The sequence below is a fragment of the Zootoca vivipara genome, chromosome 8, assembly GCF_965207765.1.
Source record: "Zootoca vivipara chromosome 8, rZooViv2.hap1.1, whole genome shotgun sequence".
Classification (NCBI taxonomy): domain Eukaryota; kingdom Metazoa; phylum Chordata; class Lepidosauria; order Squamata; family Lacertidae; genus Zootoca; species Zootoca vivipara.
Window position 1 is genome coordinate 6,491,168 of NC_142591.1, and position 21,743 is coordinate 6,512,910.

Sequence of the window (21,743 nt, forward strand, 5' to 3'; positions counted from 1 at the left end):
AGCGCGAAGAGCACTCTTCTGGTGCTCTTGTGCGTGCGTGCGCGCGAGGGAGAAGTCCCCTTTTCCTTACCCAGGTGCACACACACACACCGTTTCGCCTCGCTCCGTCTCTCCCCCCTCCGCAAAGACACCAAAAAAAAAAAAAAAGACATCCCCTGAAAATAAGCCGTGGTGTGTTTTTTGGGAGGAAAAATAAATATAAGACGTGTCTTATTTTAGGAGAAACACGGTACTTCACTTCCTTGGAAATTGATAGCATGCCTCCCCCAACAAAGAATAAAGCTTAACATAAGAAAAAAAGAACCCCAAAAGCCTGGTGTAGAAAATCAAAGGCAACCAGCACTGCGTTGCAGGGGTTAGAATGGATGACCCTCGGGGTCCCTTAAAATCTGCACAATTCTACAATTCCATAAGCACATCAGACTGAATGCAAATCCATTTGGGCTTGTTTAACGTTTGAAAAGGTGAATCGAGTTATCATTGCTACCGGTATCTATAACCATACCCTTTGCGAAGGGGCGATTTAAAAACGGGTTATCAGTTAACGTAACTAGGAAAGGTGCTTGCCTACCAAAGGTCTGGCCGCAGTCTCACTCGTCTATCCAAAAGCTGTTCCTGATAGTACTTATCAAGGTGGGAGATGCCTGTCACTCAGCAGAATGGGACTTGCAGCAGCGCTGAGCTTTCCCACACTACCATGATCATGTGAGATGGGACCACATGAGAGGAGGCGACACTGCAGCTCCTCTCCACGCACTGCCCCCCCCCAAAAGAGAACTGGGTTATTGTCAGAATGGGGAGGACCTGCAGCAAGGCAGCCATAGCAGTGGAAATTTAGGGAGGATTGGCTCTGTTGTGACTTCCAACCCACTGGGATCCAGTGCTAACATTTCATTTGTCTCTACAAGTATAATAATTTGTTTATTTTTCTTTTGATTGCTTCTGAAAAGGAAAAAGAACTTTCATTTTGAATTTAATATAAGGTACTTGTCTGTCTAGATCACCCTCTGTTATCCTATATTTTTTTCTTCCTTTGCTGATCTTTCACCACCTTCATGGTATTTATAAGCCTAGAATGTATAATATATATATATGCATTTGCTGCTTTTGACATTATTTGAAGAGGCAGAATACATTGTCCAAAAGCATCAAGAGTAAAGGCATTTACTCAAGAATGACCTCCACAAACACAGAACAGATTGTTGGGGTAAAGTTTGTATAGGTCATTCCGTAAGTTAGTGCTAATGCACTTCAATGCATGCTGGCTGGTTATTTAGCTCAGCAAGTTCTGAAATAGCCCACACAACTCCCCCCCCCAATTCACATACTCCCTCCCTCTCTGCATATGCTATAGCAATTGTGCTAAGGAAGCTGGTATGGCTAGGACCATTCTGCATGCTGCTTAGCTTGCCGTCTTTGGAAGACACACTAAGTTGCATTTCTCTGGAAAGCAGTGGCCATGGGAACTCCAAAATCATCAGCCCCTTGTCTCATTGGTGGACATTAGCCTAAATGCTGGGGATGAAGAGGTTGGCACCTGCTCTTCTTCCTCCTCCTCCTCCTCCTCCTCCTCCTCCTCCTCCTCCTCCTCTTGCTTTAGGAATTGCTATGCTATTATCTTGTAGTAATAATGGTTTTGTTTCATCTTCACTTTAGCAATATTAAATTGATTTGGAAGAGAGAGAGAATTTTTAGAGCTCCATAAACAAGAATGGAGCCTGGGAATTCTTTCTATTGGAAAATTCCAGCTTGTATTGGTTTGACTGGGTTTTTGGAAATCCATATTATTAGGCAACGAAAGCAAATGTGGAAATGAAAGAAAGCAAAGTCTTGAAAAAGGTGGGGACATAGACACTGTAGACAAATCTGGAGCTATCGTGGGGCACCTGTTCATATTAAATGGCCCCTAAAATGGACCATTATTCTGTTCCAGTTCAGTTAAATGATCTGAGTGAGTCCCATGATAGTAAATGTGCTCACATTGCTGCATCATAGTATTTAGATATAGAGGGGGAAGACAACCCTCCATTTTTATTGTCCTCAGATATGCTAGGCTTTTTCTTGCCCCAAGTAAAGTCTATCAATGGTTTTGGATATGCCATAATTACTTACCGGTAGGTCTATTTTGAGGTCTTTTACTTGTAAAAGTATACAGATGAAAATACAAACGATTGGGTTTCTTTAACTGAAAAACAAACTGACTTTAAAGAGACTTTAAACTAAAGATAAATGCTTTCTCTCTTAGCAACTTTATCTACCCACATTCCAACCTTCAAAACATTCCAAACCTTCCACAAACTCCCACATAACTCCCATTAAACTACCCAAGAATTAACAGCAAACTAGCTTTATAACTAAGCAACTCTCATACTAAGATTCAACTGGGAATCTCTTAAACTGAGAATTAAATCACACTGAGAGATATTTAACTGAGAGATACATTCTACTGAGAGAGTGATCTACTAAGAGATTAACTAAGAGATAAATCAAACTGAGAGATCTAACTAAGAGATGCAGAAGGCTTTCTGCCAGAGCCTTATATACAAGGAGCAGAGCTCACGCCTGTGAGCAATTAACAGAAACACCGGCACCTGTTTCTCTTAAACAGACAGTATTTACATTAGACCGGCTCTAAAGTAACTTGACTATTCAAAAAATCCAACAGTATAAGCTTTAGATAAATAAGCCGTGCACTTGCTGCAATTTTTAACAGTTGTATTAAGTGGAGATACATGATCTGGACACATGGATTGGATTGGAATTTTGTGTTATTAGGTTACCTGAAGGATTGCCTCTCCTCATATAAACCATCCCAGACTCTTGTGTTCATTCTCCGAGGTCCTTCTTCCACATGACGGGCCTTCTCTGCAGTGGCTCCCCGCTTGTGGAATGAATGCTCTCTCCAGGGAGGCTCACTGGGCGCCTTCATTATTTATATTTTAGGTGCCTGGGGAAAATGTTCCTCTTCAACCAGGCCTTGGGCTGATTAATATTCTACAGCCTTTAAAATGTTTCTGTGGGAAGGGGTGGGGTTCTTTCTTCTGTGGTTTTTCTTTCAAAACTTGTGTTTTTATATTGTATTTTACTCTGTAAACTGCCCTGAGATCTTGTGATGAAGGGCAGTATATGAATATAATAAATAAAATACAATAAAATAAGTAAATGGTACCTAGTTTTACATCACAAAATGCATAATATTTGCTTGTAATGGGCAATTCAACATGACATATATATACTGTTAGTCACCTCTTTTATATATTATTTGAATAAACTTTCTCTTTATGTTAAATCATGTTGCTCTAACCACACAAGTGTCAAAGTAAGGACAAGTGTGCTGTTTTTACGAGTGTAGGGTGTGTCTGTGCATGCTTGTGTGCACATGTCTGTGTGCCGGCTAAATTTCATTCTGCATGGGTTTGCAGCAGAAGAATTATTCTGGGCATATACAGACGTCTATGCTTGCATGTTTTTTGCAACCACTGCATGCTTGATAGTAACACTAAGAAAATTTCCAGCTGCTGGCTTTTGAAATGATCATGATTCTCTGATCTTTTTAGCCCAGATGAAGAATCTGCTCAGAAGTTCATCCCTTTTGTTGGAGTGAGTAGTATTTCCCCCCCATTAATAACTCTGACAAATTTTCATCCCCAAATATTTTCATGGTGAAAAGTGTGCTTTCAGAGATTACAACAACCCCCCCAATCCCCATCTTTCCACATTTTTAATGCCTGTTTACAGCTGTTACATCCACAATCTGTGGCAGCAGCACAGTTTTTAACAAATCCGAAGAAGACCTTTTCCTTCCTAATTACAGATCATGTTAGTTAATATCCTGATGTTGTGGAGCTACATAGTCAATCATATTTGGCTACATTATGCAACCAAAGCTGTATTGCCCTCACTCTGAAACTCTGATCCAGTTCTACCGTGTTTCTCCGAAAATAAGCCATACCCAAAAATAAGCCATACCCCCCCAAATAAGCCATAGTGATAGGCAGTTTAACCTTGCCATACGTAATTAAAAAAATAAGACATCCCCTGAAAATAAGCCACCGTGTGTGTTTGGTTTTTTTTTGAGGAAAAATAAATATAAGACGGGGTCTTATTTTTGGAGAAACACAGTACATGCGCATGCACACATTGAACCTTGTGTCCCATGAAGAACAATTGCAACATTTCCTTGGATACTGCAGGACTGATGCTTCCCATTTACTGTACTGTGCTTTGACCTCAGTGCAGGTAACCAATTTTATTTATTCTACTTTTTTATTTATTGAATTCATATACTGCCCTTCACCTGAAGATTGCAGTGTAGTTTGCAAAATTAAAATTCAAGATGAAAACACAAAATACAGAATAAAACAAAAACAAACCGATAATACCCCACCTCCCACAAAATGGTTAACGTTAGCCTGATTAGCAAGTCAGTGGGGATACATTTCCCACCCCCAAAACTCTTCTATTTTTAGAGCCCCTCAATGACAAACTCATCTGTTTTTCAATGGGTACAGAAACTGATTAAACTGTCATTGCAGAGCTAATAGTTCTACAGTATGTAAAATGTTTTTCTTCCTTCAGGTGGTAAAGGTTGGAATAGTTGAACAGTCCTCTGCAACTTCAGGTAATAAGAACTTTCAACAATGTTATAATTTCTCACTAAAGCATGGCATGGACCTTGGAGGCCAGTAGTCTGACTATAGTCCAAGAGATTCCCAGGTGTCTGTTTTTCAATTGTATTTTATTAATAGTGCTGCAACAGAAGTATATTGTCCAGATCAAGGGAAGCAATGGTCTCAGCTCTGTTCTGCAACCAGTTCTGAGCACCACAGTTGAAGAAGGGTTTTGACAAGCTGGAAGGTGTGCAGATGCTGGAGCCCTTCTGCCTTGGCAAGAGCGCATCGGAGCATCACATCTCCCTCCCTAAGCGGGCAAAAGCTTCCCGGGTTTTGGGAAGGAGGCATCAGACTTTAATACTTTAATACTCTAATTTGCGGCTTGGGACCCTCGTACCTACGGGACCGCCTCTCCTGGTATGCCCCACGGAGGACCTTAAGGTCCACAAACAACAATATTCTGGAGATCCCGAGCCATAAGGTGGCTACTAGGGCCAGGGCCTTTTCAGTATTGGCCCCAACTTGGTGGAACGCTCTTTCACAGGAGACCAGGGCCCTGCGGGATTTTTCATCTTTCCGCAGGGCCTGCAAGACAGAGCTGTTCCGCCTGGCCTTTGGGTTGGACTTAGTCTGACCCCTGTGTTTTCCTCCCTCATGGCTTGGATTTATGGACTACTTAAAATGAGGCTGCATTTTAAATTCTAATACTGTATTTTAATCTGTATTTTGAATTAATTGCTTTTTATGTTTTATTGTAATTTTATTGGTGTGAGCTGCCCTGAGCCCGGTTTTGACTGGGGAGGGCGGGGTATAAATAAAAATTTATTATTATTATTATTATTATTATTATTATTATTATTATTATTAATTTACCGAGAACGTTTAGGGGACTAGTGTAGTCTCCCTAGTCCACTGACCTCACTCCATTGCTTGCACGAGGTCTTTCACCTTCCTACCCAGAGTCTCATAGTCCCTTGCTATATGTTGAATGCTGTTTCTGGCAGTACGGTATCATTTTTTATCCACATGGCTCTCCGTAGACCCCTGACTAACTTCCTCTCAGCACTAGCCGTCCCCCTCAGACCATGTGCTGAAGCAGAGCACAGCAAAACACACACCAAACAGCTCAGGCAAGCGAACAGCTCTTCTCCAGAAGTCACAAGCTCACTTTGTACTGTCTCTTCCACTAATCCCTCACAAACATCCTCAAGCAAATCAGAAGGAAAGCAGAATGTATGCTCCCTGCCATAGAACCACCCCGAAAACCAATCAGATGCTCAATAAAGACAATGCAATTTAACCTCCATGTCAGCTTTGCGTGAGCAAATGGGGATGAAAGCTCTGCAGGATCCCCTACATCAGCAAAGCTAAATCAGGGATTTATTATCATTTATTCCATTCCTTTGGAAAGATACACTAACCTGACTTGTGAGTAATTTGGGAGGGTATAACTTCATTTTCGTTATAAGCTTTCTTATTCACATTAGTTTTCTTCCTCCCCTCTGTGTGTGTTGTAATATGTGTACTTCAAGTTCAATAAAATAAGATACTGAACAGACCTTCATAAAAAGGATTGTGGAAAATTACAAAATTAACATTTTTAAAGAAATCGCTACTCCATTTTTCTACTTCCCCCAGTCTCATCTAGATCCTCTAAATTCTTCTGCCATTGTCAATATTACAGTACAGTGGTACCTCGGTTTATGAACACAATTGGTTCTGGAAGTCTGTTCATAAACCGAAGCAAACTTTCCCATTGAAAGTAATGGAAAGTGGATTAATCCGTTCTAGACGATGAAAAAAACCCCTAAAGCAGCAATTTAACGGAGCACTTCCGTGGCTGCAGCCCAGTCGTGGAAGTGCTCCCCGGCCTCTGGGAGGCATCGGAGCAAAGGCCCGGCCTCCCCGAAGGCATCGGACGCTCAGTAGGCTTCGGGCACCTTGGTTTACTAACCTCCGGGTTAGGAGTGTTCGTAAACCGAAAATTCGTAAACCGAGGTGTTCGTAAACCTAGGTACCACTGTATTACTACTACGACTATCATCACTGATAATAATAAAGCATAATATCATATATTAATTAATAAGTGCCTAACATTTTCTAAGTGCTTAACTAATATTAAGATAGCTCATTCTCACAGGCTTGTTTTGTAATAGGCATGATGGCAAAAGAGAGGAGGAGGAGAAAGTGAGCACCGCAGCAGCTTCGTCTTCCCTGGCCCAGGGAAAGGAGGATGGGCTCTCCTTGAGGGGTGGGCTGCAGTCTTAGGGTAACCGGTGGCTGAAACCAGCTGCTCTTTCTGAGGCAGAAGGGTCCTCTGCACCTCGTCCTTCTCTGGCTGAGGGACCTGGCAATGCTGGCTTCCACCTTGCTGTGATGTGTCATTTTGTTTGCTCCTTTGTAATACAGTGGTACCTCTACTTACGAATTTAATGCGTTCCGAACGCACATTCGTAAGTCGAAAAAATTTGTAAGCCGAATCCCATAGGGATGCATTGGGAGAAAAAAATCGTAAGTCGAAGCAACCCTATCTAAAAATTCATAAGTAGAAAAAATCCTATCTAAACCGCATCCAAGATGGAGGACGGAGCTCCATTCGTAAGTAGAAACATTCGTAAGTAGAGTTATTCGTAAGTAGAGGTACCACTGTACCTGTTACTCAGTTGGTAGCACCTCAGAATCTTAATCTCAGGGTTGTGGGTCCAAGCCTCACACTGGGCGAAAAGATTCCTCTTTTGCAGGGGGTTGGACTAAATTATCCTTCCGATATTACAATTCCGTTCCTCTATGAAGACAAAGGAAATTAGTACCTGAATAACTTTTACATATTTTTTTCCCATTTTGCTTTAGAACTTTCCTCGTTGTTATTCCACTTGTATTTTATTTACCATTTTAAAAAATTAAACTCAATGTTCCTCCTTGTAACAGTTCCAGGTGATTGATCTGGAATGATTGTAACCATAACTGATGCGGTCCTCAGTTTTGCCTCTAGGAAAGTAATCCATGCTACTAACCTACTTATCATGGCTTCCCTTAGGTCTGCCAGGCGCAGAGGTTTTCCACGCTACTTTTATTCTAACTTTTGTCTTTGGAGGGGCCGTAGCTTTGCTTTCTCTGCATCTCTTGTTCTGCTGATATGTCTGTCGCATCTCGCCTGCCTTCTTTCTATCCTGTAAAGGTCGTTGTTTGCCATGTGATGCTTAAAGTGGTCTTTGTTGTCTGCAGACCAACCATTTGAATCCTGTTTTTAAAGGTGACTCGGATGACGCTGCTCCCTGCAGTTCAAGTGTCCTTTCCTCAACCCCACCTTCTGTGTCTCCTGCTCTGAAGGAATCTTCTCCCACCCCACCCTCCTCCCCATCGATCACAGGCACCTTTGCTTCCTCCAGGTAAAGCACCTTCTGCCTTTTCTCTTACTTCTCTTACAAAATACGGAAGAAGAAGTAACACCCCCTTTATATGAGGACCTTGAATTGCCAGTTTATCCTTGTGATTTGCTCATATTCTCTTTCATCTCAGCCTATGCAATACCTTTCTGAAAATTAAATCTCTCTCCCCCACCCCCCACAAAACAATATTTAGTTGTTTACTTCAGCAGGTCTTCCTGATAGATCCTACCTCTACAGCGCCTTGCACCTGTTTTTGACACTAGGTCACGCCAGCAACCTTCAGACATTAACTCAAGTTTTTCCTGAGGTGAAAAACATTACAATCACTTTACTATGAAACACAACAACCTAAATAAAGCAAACGACAAAAAAAAATCATCAAAATGATTAATACAATTCAATATCAAATTAATAATTCAAAATAGTAATTGGAATATTTCAAATTGTAATTCGAAATACAGTCATACCTCGGGTTGCGTACGCTGTTCGGGTTGCGTACTTGGCGGACCCGGAAGTGTTTGCAGAAGCATTCTGCGCGCTTCACACATGCGCAGAAACACTCTATCTGCGCTTCACGTGTGTGCTAAAGCACCGCTCGGGTTGAGTACTTTTGAGGGTGTGAACGGCACCCCGAAACAGATTGAGTACTCAACCCACTGGCTGGAAGTGAGGTCTCAGCATGCGGTCACCGAAAATGGCTATGCGTGTCATAGGTTCGCCATCACTGGTCTACATATTAGATAAAGGGACGCGGGTGGCGTCTAAACCACAGAGCCTAGGACTTGCTGATCAGAAGGTTGGCGGTTTGAATCCCCGCAATGGGGTGAGCTCCTGTTGCTCAGTCCCTGCTCCTGCCAACCTAGCTATTCGAAAGCACGTCAAAATGCAAGTAGATAAATAGGTTTTCTGGCGGGGAAGGTAAACGGTGTTTCCATGCACTGCTCTGGTTAGCCAGAAGCGGCTTACTCATGCTGGCCACATGACCCAGAAGCTGTACACTGGCTCGGTCAGTAAAGTGAGATGAGCGCTGCAACCCTAGTGTCGTCCGTGACTGGACCTAACGGTCAGGGGTCCCTTTACCTTTACCTTTTTACATACCGTGCTTTCCCGAAAATAAGACACTGTCTTATATTTATTCTTCCTCAAGAAGACACACTATGACTTATTTTCATGGGATGTCTTATTTTTATCACGCGTCCAGCCTCGCCTCTTCCTTGGTGCCCTCCAGAACTGTGCCTATCACTATGTCTTATTTTTGGGGTATGGCTTATATTGCGCAAATGCTTAGAAATCCTGCTATGGCTTATTTTATGGGTATGTCTTATTTTCGGGGAAACAGGGTATTAGATATGATGTGGTCCAACTGAAAAATATGCTACATGTTGCTTCTTACGCTGTTTGTGAAGACAGAAGTGTACCTGCAAGTCACACTCGGTTCTGAAGAGGCCTCAAACTCTGGTTCCCAGGTGCCTCAGTGCAAAGACAAACATGGCACAAGATTCTTGAAGAGGTTCTAATATCGAGTTGTCATTTGAGTCTAAAGTTACATTAGTAAAGGTAAAGGGACCCCTGACCATTAGGTCCAGTCATGACCGACTCTGGGGTTGCGCGCTCATCTCGCATTATTGGCCGAGGGAGCCGGCGTACAGCTTCCAGGTCATGTGGCCAGCATGACAAAGCCGCTTCTGGCAAACCAGAGCAGCACACAGAAATGCCATTTACCTTCCCGCTGTAGTGATACCTATTTATCTACTTGCACTTTGACGTGCTTTCGAACTGCTAGGTTGGCAGGAGCTGGGACCAAGCAACGGGAGCTCACCCCGTCACAGGGATTCGAACCGCCGACCTTCTGATCAGCAAGCCCTAGGCTCAGTGGTTTAACCCACAGCCAAATATGTGTGCCTGAGTTCTTATATAGTTACTTAAGAAGTCTTCTGGCTGCAGCCGTGCAGCCAAGACACTTGAAAGGTAGATCACAGTGTGAAATACTAAGCACTGTTCCAAGAATGCTTTTCAATTTGGTATCACCTGTGTTTCTCACCTGGGCTCTCTGGGACTGTCACAGCTTCAAAATGATAGTATTTTCCTAACGTATTTCAGCTGTAGCCTTGGTATGGAACTGATGGGCCTTCAGGTGGATTACTGGATTGCAACTCATCCTACGGAGAAGAGGAGAGACTCAGAAAAAAAGGACCCCTCCGCTGCCAAAAACACTCTGAAATGCACTTTTCGGTCTCTCCAGGTCAGCCGGCTACCTACGAGTGGGGATGCCATTTCCACTCCAACGATGTCAATGACGGTTGTCACAAAGGAAAAGAACAAAAAAGGTGCAGGAAAGGGATGTTTCTTGACTATTGTAGCATATGGTCTATTGCTTAATACTCACATTTTTTCAGTAGTAAAAGATTCCTGGAGGTTGAAATCACCGACTTTGTTAGTGTGTGAGATACATTTAATTGCACTGGAGTTTCCAGTTAATTTTAGGGTACCTTTCTGCCTTGCGACGCTGTGCTGGCTGCTCTAAATCTAGCTCAAGCCAGGATCAGTTACTTCACACGTGGAAACTAATAATAGTGTAAACTTTACTTTCTCATGTTGGGGTGGCATGTTAGCATTTGTGTCTACCGTCCAATGAGCATAGGAATTCACCTCGAGCTCCCCTCCCCCCGTGGTTAGAGTGGAAATACAGCTACAGTGAATTTGTACTGTCATTCCCTCCTTTTAAAATAGTAAAAACAAGACATTACAGGTGCTTGGGTAGTTGTGGCCAACTGGCACACCAGCCTTACCTGGAGGAAGAGCTTTGTGTCGCACTTCAGTGCTGTAGACACCATGCTTTAAGAGCTTGATCCTTTAGGACAGCAGTGGAAAACCCTTTCAAATCCAGGGACCAAATCTTCTTTCTGGCCACACCCTGTGGGCCGAATTTGACAGGTGGGTGGGTGGGTGGGAGTACAAGTTGAATGTGAAAGGAGAACAGGAGAAGATACAGGAGATGGGTAAACATACCATACTTTGGGAGGCACAGGGGTAGGTGGGAAGGAAAAATATAAAAGAAAAAAACCCTCTGCTTAGAGCAGGCATAGGCAAACTCGGCCCTCCAGATGTTCTGGGACCACAATTCCCATCATCCCTGACCACTGGTCCCATTAGCTAGGGATCATGGGAGTTGTAGTCCCAAAACACCCGGAGGGCCAAGTTTGCCCTATGCCTGGCTTAGAGCTTCTGGATCAGTGGATTTTGTCTAAAATGTGGGGTGGGGGTGGAGGTCATAATATCTCCAGAGCCAGAGTAGATATCAATAGAAAACAATAAATAAATAAATTATTGACCAAGTACCAACATACTTGGAATTTTGCTTCGGCTACATTGCAATGTAAATGTACCTTATACAAACATTGTTTCACATACAATACAATAGCACAACAAACCCAACCCATAGCTGGCCTCCCTTTCTGCTACACAACTACGAATTTAACAATTTGATGGCACGAGGGGGAAAAACTGTTCCTGTGCCTAGCCGTTTTTGTGTATAGAGTCCTGATAATAATAATAATAATAAATGTCAACAATAATGCCAAACTCTGCCACCATTTTGTGTCTGGCTTTGCCCCTGTAGCACCATTATGTGACTGGTGGACTTCAGCAATTTTCAGCCATCTCAAGTGGGCCCTGCAGGTAGAAAGTTTGAGATCCCCCTAGCAGAAACCAGATATGTACAGGCACCTCTCCACTTGGCCCGCAACAAGCATGCACACGACTGCTGACGCATGCGCCATTTTTGATGCCGAAAGGGGGCGGGCTGGACTTGGGCGTGTCCTGCTGGTGCACGCGGCAGCCAGGAATGGAGCCCCCGTGTTAGCGGGGATTCCTTTGTACCATAAAAGGTCCCATTCATTCCCAGCCTTCTGGATCTTAAGACGTTCACTCAGGAGAGAGGACACCGAAAGATGGCGCTGCTGTGTTTACATATCTGCTTCATTTCCTCTAGTGATGTTTCTGCCCAAGAAAGTGAAAGACAAAGACTTTGATTCTAAGAGCCAGTGCATAGAGGGGATCAGCCGGTTGATTTGCACAGCGAAGCATCAGCAGACTATGTTGCAGGGTAAGTGCCCAGCACCCAGTGCTGCGACTGCCAATCTGCTTTTGGACATCCTCCTTGGCTCATTCTTTATCTCTTGTGTTTACGGGTTTAGTTCCTTTGCAGAGCGAGCTAGAATGAAGTTCAGTTTTAGGCCCAGGTTCTCCAACCAAATCCAGAACACCCCCTTTTGAAGAGAAGGGGTCACCACTTGCCTCTTTCCTCCTCGTGCCTGTGATGGTTTTCGCACAGTCTATATTAGTTGAAACAAAATAAATAAATTCCTTCCAGTAGCATCTTAGAGACCATCTACGTTTGTCATTGGTATGAGCTTTTGTGTGCATGGCTCATACCAATGACAAACTCAGTTGGTCTCTAAGATGCTACTGGAAGGAATTTTTTATTTTGTTTCGACTATGGCAGACCAACACAGCTACCTACCTGTAACCAGTCTATATTAGTGTTTCCCAACCTTTTTACGACCGTGACCCCGGGTTTGCCAATTGGAAGGTTGGTGGTTCGAATCCCCGCAACGGAGTGAACTCCTGTTGCTCCGTCCCAGCTCCTGCCAACCTAGCAGTTCGAAAGCATGAGGTGCAAGTAGATAAATAGGTACCACTGTGGCGGGAAGGTAAAAGGCATTTCTGTGCGCTCTGGCACTCCTCATGGTGTCTCATTGCACCAGAAGCGGTTTAGTCATGCTCGCCACATGACCTGGAAAGCTGTCTGTGGACAAACGCCGGCTCCCTCGGCCTGAAAGCGAGATGAGTGCCGCAACCTCATAGTCACCTTTAACTGGACGTAACTGTCCAGGGGTCCTTTACCTTTACCTTACCTCCTTTTATGACCGTTGTCCCCTTCCAACCTTGTTTCCTTCTGGTGCCCCCCCATGGGTGTAGCCAAGGAGGGTAGCGGGGCAGCTGCCCCCCAGATAAGTAAAAATCAATACAGATCAATGCAAATCTGAGGTTCTGCCCCCCTAACGAAAGCCTGCTCCCCCCCTAAAAAAAATTCCTGGCTACGCCCATGCCCCCACCCATTTTACCGGTAGAAAGGCAGCTATTTAAATGTTTTGTTTGTAAATAGAACATGTTTTACTTATAATTCTTATATGTAAAATACAAGTACAGTATATAAAATGATAGGAACATAATGAAATATTGTTGAAGCAGAAAAACATAGAATCGTGGAGTTGGAAGAGAATTCCGGGGAACAGTGCCTGATGTTGAGCCAGCCCTGATTCGACTCCAGAGACAAAACCCACAGAGCCAGCCTCTGTGGAGGAGGAGCAGCTTGCTCGCTCGCTCAGTCCCAAGGTGTAAACTGCATGAATAGAGGTGCCCACCTTGCTCTTCAAAAGGAGAAAATGGGTGGAGGTCAGAGGTAAACCCCCCCCAAAAAAGCGGGTTAGACAAATTCATGGAGAAGAGGGTTATCAATGGCTACTAGCCATGATGGTTATGTTTAGCCCTTGCAGTTGGAAGCAGCAATGCCTCCGAATACCCATTGTTGGAAACCACAAGAGGAAAGGGTGTTCTTGTGCTTAAATCCTGCTTGTGGGTTCCCCAAGGCATCTCTTTGGCCACGGTGAGAACAGGATGCTGAACTAGATGGGCCACTGCCCTCATTCAGCAGGCTCTTGTTTTGTTCTTATGTAGGGAAGGGTTTTTGCAATGTATCTGGATGAATTTTGATGCATTTATTTGTATGGCAAGGGGAAATTGCTGGGGTGTAAGTTGAAACCAGGGCCCCAAGCACTTCTGTCTCAATCATCTTTCTTTGTTTATCTCCCGCTGCAGTGCTTATTGATGGAGTGGAGTGGAACGACGTCAAGTTCTTCCAGCTAGCAGCACAGTGGTCTTCCCATGTCAAGCATTTTCCCATCTGCATATTTGGGCATTCCAAATCCTAACAGAGCAGGAATTATGGGACAGTTCTGCAAGCCACAACACATGAGTACCAGCTGTTTGTGCTCTCTTACTTACGTGCTTGGATAACAGCTCAGATACGCTTCTGTTTGTTCTTCTGTTGTCTGCAAGGAAAGGGTAGTACTTAAAACCTCAGCAATTCAATATTAAGTCTAGCCAGCCATCTAAGATACTTGCAAGAGCCCTCAATAATTTTTTTAAACCCAAGAGTAACTTGCTTATTAACGTAGAACCCAATTAGATGGAGAGTGGGAGCATGCTTGTGAAATTTTTCAAATTCAGCTGGAGAGTAACGTCCAGCCTCCCCCACCCAAATTACTCCCTGCTTTCAAGACAACTTCTCCATCTAGGGCATCTGATCCACCCCTCCTCATCTCCACTGCTTGTCATTATGAGTACCAGGATTAAAATCCTTGATAGACCTAGGCAATGCCATTTTTCCCAAGGGAAAAGAGAGAGGTGTGAGGGGGTGTGTGTCAGATTTTCCTCACTTCCTCTTAACAGCAACCCCCCCCCAGTAGCATCAGAAGGTCCAATTTCATTGGAAGCAGGAGAAAGTTCAGAGGAATGCTGGACTAAATGGGTGGAAAGGAAGGAATTGGGGCAGCTTGGAATCTAAATAATGAGTATCAGATTGGCTGATAAAATCATTCAAATTACTTCTATTCCTGGGGAAATCGCTTGTATCGCTTCTGAACCAATCCTATATGAGGTTGCCCATTTTGACTACTTTCTTGTGTTAAAATAAATGCTAACCCCTAAATTTTACATAAAAGCAAAATTGTTAAAATCATTCTCTCCTTGTCCCAGAATGGACTGCCTGCCACAATTGATTGAAAATTGCTGCTCATGCAAGTGACAGACCTTCTAACTGTGATTATGTAATCTGATCCCCCCCCCCAAAAAAAACCAACAACTTGTGGTTGTCTGACTTGTGGTAGAGCACTTTTCAAAACATAAATTATGAATGTTATTTAGATATGTAGTACTGCCTATATCAGCAATATTTAAAAGCAGCCCAATTTCCGCCTGGGAACTTCCGATGCAATTACCAGCATGTAGAATACCAGTTTGGGACTCTGTGTGTGCACTTTTGTCTAGCAATTTGCACTTACTAATCTCGACCAGTTAATGTGAGATAATATTTGCAAACATTATGTTGTCACGAAAGAGAAGAAAAGAGAGTGCCCGGGAGATAGAGCTGGTGCTCAGCATGGTGAAAAGGACTTATTTCAGCACTATAGCAGAATAGCACAGTCCTGCAAACACTCCACACTAGTTCCTTATCCTCTTGAAGAACTTTGGCCATATTCCCCCTTAGATCACTTTGGAGAATATGCCCCAAATGTCCTTCCACTGTTCCCTGCTTCTGGTGGCATATGAGTTTTGAGCTCCCAATGAGATACTTCTATGGTGTTGGGCAGGCTGCAGGGAAAGACATTATTGCAGTCTTGGCAGGAAAGGTCTGCCCCCAAACCCTGGTGTGTTTTTTCTGTGTTGGGGAGAGGGGTGATAAAAATATTGTATTACAGACAAGTACCCAGGTCTTAGGAAGATTTCTGTGAGCCTTTTTCTTGGCCACAAAATCTCTACAGTTTCGTTTTATCATTTCCTTACTGTTCAAAGTCGGGTCTGCAAGTTGTTCAGTATCTGCCCAACTCTGTATAGCCCTGAATCACCCTGAAAAGGAGCCAATGGCAGAATTGTTGGTAGAGTCCAGCAATAATGAGTAGCCAGGGAGATGAGCCATCCGAAAACTTCCAGAAGGTTTGGGCGCCTTGTCAGTTCTCTCTTCCCTTGCCCCAAACCGCAGGTGTTTATTGGGCTCATTTGGCATATATTTATTGAGACAAACAATAATTCCGTTGAAGATCCCTGCAATGGCATTCTTATATGGTGTGCTGATGTGTGTGTCCTGAGATGTCCATTACAGGCATATGTTCATTTTCCTCTCTCTTATTGTTTGTTCTTACTGTTGGGAGCTGAGGCACCTAAGGCCTGGGGACTGCCTATGGCCCTCCAGTCCCGTCTAGTTCCCTGGGCCAACCCCTTTCCCCAGACAGCCACCCCTCACTGGTCTTGCTTCATCTCTCCTGGAATATTTTTGCCCCATTGGAATGTGTCCTTGAACTTTTCCAGGATGGGAGAGAGGTAGAAATTGGCCTGTTGTACAGTTGCATCTGTTGCTTCCTCCATCTCTGGCCACACCCACTGAGGTATGTGGCCCCCAGAAGGCTGCCCCTAAGGAAAGGTAGCCCTCAAGCTGAAAAACTTGTTCCCCACTCGTTCTTTACACGATTACTTCAGTTTGTGCTGCACTTTGAGAATGTGGCACTGCCTTTCCCTAAAGCTTTGTGAGAGAGCCACCCTTGACTTTTCTTAGAAGGCAAGTCCAGTCCAAGGTGATTTTCCTTGCTCTAAGATAGCTTTTATCATTGCCTTGGGGAAAAGGAACACAAGCACACAAATATTTCTGATTGGACAAAGCAGCCCCTTAAGGAAGTTGCTTGGTTTCCTCCTTCCGTCCTCCTTCATGCTTGTCCAACCACAATGACTAAAGCACATTTCATATTCAGTGTCTACTTCACCAAGCTCTGGACTGGCCAGCAGTGGTTGAAATATTTTTTGCTGTTGTTGTTTAGTCATTTAGTCATGTCCGACTCTTCGTGACCCCATGGACCATAGCACGCCAGGCACTCCTGTCTTGCACTGCCTCCTGCAGTTTGGTCAAACTCATGTTGGTAGCTTCGAGAACACTGTCCAACCATCTCGTCCTCTGTCGTCCCCTTCTCCTAGTGCCCTCAATCTTTCCCAACATCAGGGTCTTTTCCAAGGATTCTTCTCTTCTCATGAGGTGGCCAAAGTATTGGAGCCTCAGCTTCACGATTTGTCCTTCCAGTGAGCACTCAGGGCTGATTTCCTTCAGAATGGATAGGTTTGATCTTCTTGCAGTCCATGGGACTCTCAAGAGTCTCCTCCAGCACCATAATTCAAAAGCATCAATTCTTCGGCGATCAGCCTTCTTTATGGTCCAGCTCTCACTTCCATACATCACTACTGAGAAAACCATAGCCTTTTTGCTATAAATGGGTGTACAGTGGTACCTCTACTTACAAATTTAATGCGTTCCAAACGCACATTTGTAAGTCGAAAAAAATTGTAAGTCGAATCCCATAGGAATGCATTGGGAGAAAAGAAATCGTAAGTCGAAGCAACCCTATCTAAAAATTCGTAAGTAGAAAAAATCCTATCTAAACCACATCCAAGATGGCGGATGGAGCTCCATTCGTAAGTAGAAACATTCGTAAGTAGAGGTACCACTGTAATTAAATTTTCTATCCATTATACATAGAGACTAATTCCAGACTAGACAGTATTTTTTTGGGGGGGGGAATGAACAAATTCCTATACCCCACAAATAACCCAGAGATGCATTTTAAATAAAAGCACACATTCTACTCATGTAAAAACACCAGGCAGGCCGCACAAATAACCCAGAGATGCGTTTTAAATAAAAGGGTACATTCTACTCATGTAAAAACATGCTGATTCCCGGACCGTCCGCGGGCCAGATTGAGAAGGCAATTGCCCTGTTTGCCTACCCATGGTCTAGGACTTCCACACATCCTGTAGCAACTATTTTGTGCTCCTATTGGGTGGATTTTGACTTGCTCACACACTTCTAGTAGCCACCAATGTGTTTTATCACATTTACAATAACGTACTAGGCCTGGATTAGTTACGCTATAGCCATGCTATGAGACAATGTGACTTTGTCCTGAGTTAACTGCTCAAACAGTTGCAAACTGAGGTGTTGGTAGCAATAGCCTTGTATAACAGATGCCTGTTTTGCCATGTTTGGTTTGAGGCACTCGGAAAAGTTTGTAACCAGAAAACATCAGAACTGGTAATGGTTGCTTTTGTTCAGAAAAAGAACTTTGTTCTTACAAACAGATGCTGTTGGAGGTCTTTGGGGCTACTGTCTTGCACCTTCAGTTCTTCCAACTCTCATTGACTCTGCAACCAGTGTGCTCCCACTGCTAGTTTGTGAATCCATGAACACACGTCAGCCACAACTGGCATCTATGCTATAGTTCATTGAGAAATACTGTGTTTTGATGTGTTTCCAACCAAACCAGCTTCCATCAAATTTGAAAATGTAAGTCATAGGAAGGTATCCACACATCCTCTCTGCCCACTTGTGTGAACAAACAGTGGGCAATTTGGGAGTGCATCAATCTGTACTGATGTGTTCAACAATTTGCAAATGCAATTTGAAATGCAGTCAGGGTATTACTAAAGAAATGATTGATTGTTGCCTAAAATTAAGGGTTACTGAATATTTTTGATGATACCAATGTAAATATAGCTAAAATAATTGGTCTTATATATGATCTTGAGAGTCCCATGGACTGCAAGAAGATCAAACCTATCCATTCTGAAGGAAATCAGCCCTGAGTGCTCACTGGAAAGAAAAGGTCCTGAAGCTGAGGCTCCAATACTTTGGCCACCTCATGAGAAGAGAAGACTCCCTGGAAAAGACCCTGATGCTGGGAAAGATGGAGGGCACAAGGAGAAGGGGACGACAGAGGACGAGATGGTTGGACAGTGTTCTCGAAGCCACAAACGTGAGTCTGACCAAACTGTGGGAGGCAGTGGAAGACAGGAGTGCCTGGCGTGCTCTGGTCCATGGGGTCACGAAGAATCAGACATAACTAAATGACTAAACAACAGCAACAACAACATGATCTTGGAAGCACAAGTGGTAATAGCAACTGGATGGAAAATAGCCCAATATCTTACCTGGGACACTTCGTACCATTCGCTCTGGAATATAGCTATAATGGAGAAAATCATGCATAATTTGACAAGGACTAGAAACTCTGGACACTTTTTATATGATTTACCAGTCCTTTATGACATATACAGTGAAACCATCATTTTCAAGACAACCTTGGCAAAACGGAACTAGACTTGATGATCTGATGAAGTTGGTAGTCTTTACTTGGACTTTGTTATTTTAATTCATGTGCAACGACGCATTCTATGTGCCTGCTTTATTTTTAATCTTTTAATTTTTGTCTGTTATAATTGTTTCTGTTTTATATATATATGTTATAAAATGAAATAATAATAAAAACTTTACCTCCCCCCCCCAAAAAAAAATGATGGTAGATTTGACTGTAATAAAGGCAGTGTAGATATTATCGGCTTAAAACCAAAGGGATCACCCTCCCACCGGGAAATTTCAAATCACATTGGCATGTTGTTGTACATATCAGCATAGTTTGATGTGCTTCCATGTTGCCCATTGTATTTTCACGCCACGTCCAGCTGGTTTCTCCATCCCTGCAACCCACCCACCATTTTCATTCATGAAGCTATCATCTGTGCATGCACACAGGTTGACGTCAGACCACCCACCTGTAAGAAAGGCAGTGTATAAGTGTACACACCTCAGCTTGTTTTCAGTTCAGTTTAAAACTGGTTTGGCAGGAAATGCATAAAACTGCTGTATTTCTCGATACATCTCTTGCATTTCATAGCCATTTGGCCCCACTGATTACTGGATAAAATTATGAACATGTTACCCATTTAGTTCCTATTTTCAAGTCACCCCATTGTCCCAAAACTGCTACTCAAGCAGTAGCTTATCAGTCCTTTGAGCAAGAATAGGAGGTGGAGTCTAATGATGGAGGGACCTTAGATCTGGCAACTTAGCTCAGTGCTTCCTTCAGTAAGCAAGCAGTTTGTGGATAGTGTTTGTTCAGAGTGGCCTTTCAGACAAGGAAAAATGAAGGGATGTTGTCCATTTATATGTGTTTTTAACAGTCCATCTCTTTCATTATACTGTTACGTTTGTTTTTAAATCAAGACTGTAAGTGTACATAGCCTTTTTGGAATAAATTGCAATGTACACTACTTTGTGAAATATTTTATGGTTCTAATGCCATACTAATAAAATTGGATTGGAAAGCACATACCTATCCTGCTTCTTGCTTTGAAATGACCCCCCCCCCTCTTTTTGCCTCAATGACATTTGGATCTTGTATGTCAATATTTGGGTGAAAATTAAAATATTTTTAGTTAGTATTAAAGGTGTGCACGCACGCACACAAACACACACCCAACAGAAAATAATGTATGGAGGTAGTTTCCATTTCTGCATCACTATCCGCTTCCTTCAGTTTAGATGCTGCATGATCCAAAACTGCCAACATTTCATTAATTTGGCCTGAAGCTCCTGGTTATTCCCCATTTCCATTTTCCAACATGTCTCATTTTCTTCATCTTCATCAAACATTGATCTGATCATTTTTAATTGTTCAGCCATCAACTGTTTAACAATACCAACCACCACTGGTTGATCCAAAAGTACATTTGTTATATGGGAGGCTTTTAATATTCCAGATATTATTAGCCACTCAATCCACCTTGATGTTTCCCCCTTAAAATCACAGGTGCGATTGCGCTCTCTCAGAACAGACAAATTCCTTTCTCATGGTTAAGGATGGTTGCTTAACTTTCGATTTCACCCGTTCTTTAGTGGCAGGAAACAAAAACAAAAACGGATTAAAGATGAAAGAGTTCCCATCATCAGTTTTTATCTTTCTTGTCCACTATAAATCAAGCTGCCTGCTTTGCTTTAGACACTTTAACAATTAATTTCCTTTCTATTTTCTCAACAACAGCACACGGTCCAGTGTTTCCGTATCACCATTTCTGCATGGACATGTATGATTATGAAATGGGGTTCCCTTGAAATGACCCTCAAGGACTGCTGAAGGAAGCACCTTCAGTTGCGCCCTCAAGAAAGCTCTTTAGAATCGTTAGATCCTGTAGATAAGATGCCATTGTATGAGGGGGACTACTTTGAAAATGGTCATACGAGGGATGTAGTTTTTTCATTGCAGGAAAGCATAATGCTGCCCACCAACCCAATCTCTGAGCCGTGAGATTCCAGGGGTTCCAGGTGCCCACCCACACAATGTTCAATTTCCTAGGAATGAAGGGTAGTGGAGGCTGTAGTGCCTTTAGGATATGTGGCTTATTTACACACATATATACAGCCTGAGCCAACGATGGAACTAGGGCTCATAGCCTTAACTCCCCAGAAGGTCTTGCTTCTCCCATATACCATATGCACAGCTTCGGATTGCAGCGGAAATGAAGCATGGCTCTTCGTCTCAGGCTTCTGCCTGCCTCCTGCTTTTAGCCCAGCTCATCCACACCTCAGCTCTGGTCTTTGTCCTCCTAACTACCAGCCAGGTGAGGGAAGGGGCTCAACCACCCACTTATTTGCCCCCCAGCACAAAGCAACTTCCTTTCTTAGACTAAGGGTCCCGTAAAGTCACCCAGAAACTTGGCTCCTTTGACAATGGAATCCTTCCCCCCACCCCAACTCACAACCTTACATTTATGAATGGCATCCACTGCTTTCCTGTGAATCAAGCACAACTGAAGAAACAAGGCTCGGTGGCTAAATGCAGAGCAAATGGAACACTTTAATACATAATGGTGTAATTTAATACTGTATTTACCAGTAAGTTGTCTGTTTTTAAAGCTTTTTGTACACTGCTTAGAGATGTTTTAAACACATTGAGCAGTATAGAAATTAAATAATCAAATAGCTAAATGTCGTGATCCAGGCCATTTTTGGAAAACAGGTGAGGCCAGTGCTTTTTTTTATCTGGGGGGATAAACCCCTAAACATTTTGTGAATCTAAGTTTG

At 43.1% G+C, this 21,743-nt stretch overlaps 1 protein-coding gene across 17 annotated transcripts in view; it reads left to right on the plus strand.

Moving 5' to 3' along the window:
* The window catches only part of PACS2 (phosphofurin acidic cluster sorting protein 2), a 45,597-nt gene extending 30,609 nt beyond the window's left edge, over window positions 1–14,988 (plus strand). For 8 of the 17 annotated variants that reach the window (XM_060278076.2, XM_060278084.2, XM_060278077.2 and 5 more), the window contains 7 exons: window positions 951–983; window positions 3,558–3,600; window positions 4,579–4,621; window positions 7,867–8,002; window positions 10,103–10,329; window positions 11,994–12,107; window positions 13,883–14,988. In XM_060278076.2, coding sequence (XP_060134059.1) covers window positions 951–983; window positions 3,558–3,600; window positions 4,579–4,621; window positions 7,867–8,002; window positions 10,103–10,329; window positions 11,994–12,107; window positions 13,883–13,995 — 709 coding nt within the window. In that variant the 3' untranslated portion in view covers window positions 13,996–14,988. Of the gene's footprint in view, window positions 1–950; window positions 984–3,557; window positions 3,601–4,578; window positions 4,622–4,748; window positions 4,980–7,838; window positions 8,003–10,102; window positions 10,330–11,993; window positions 12,108–13,882 lie in introns of those variants that run through there. The other 9 variants (XM_060278079.2, XM_060278083.2, XR_015951610.1 and 6 more) reach the window with 8 other exon arrangements.
* Window positions 14,989–21,743: the final 6,755 nt, after the last annotated feature.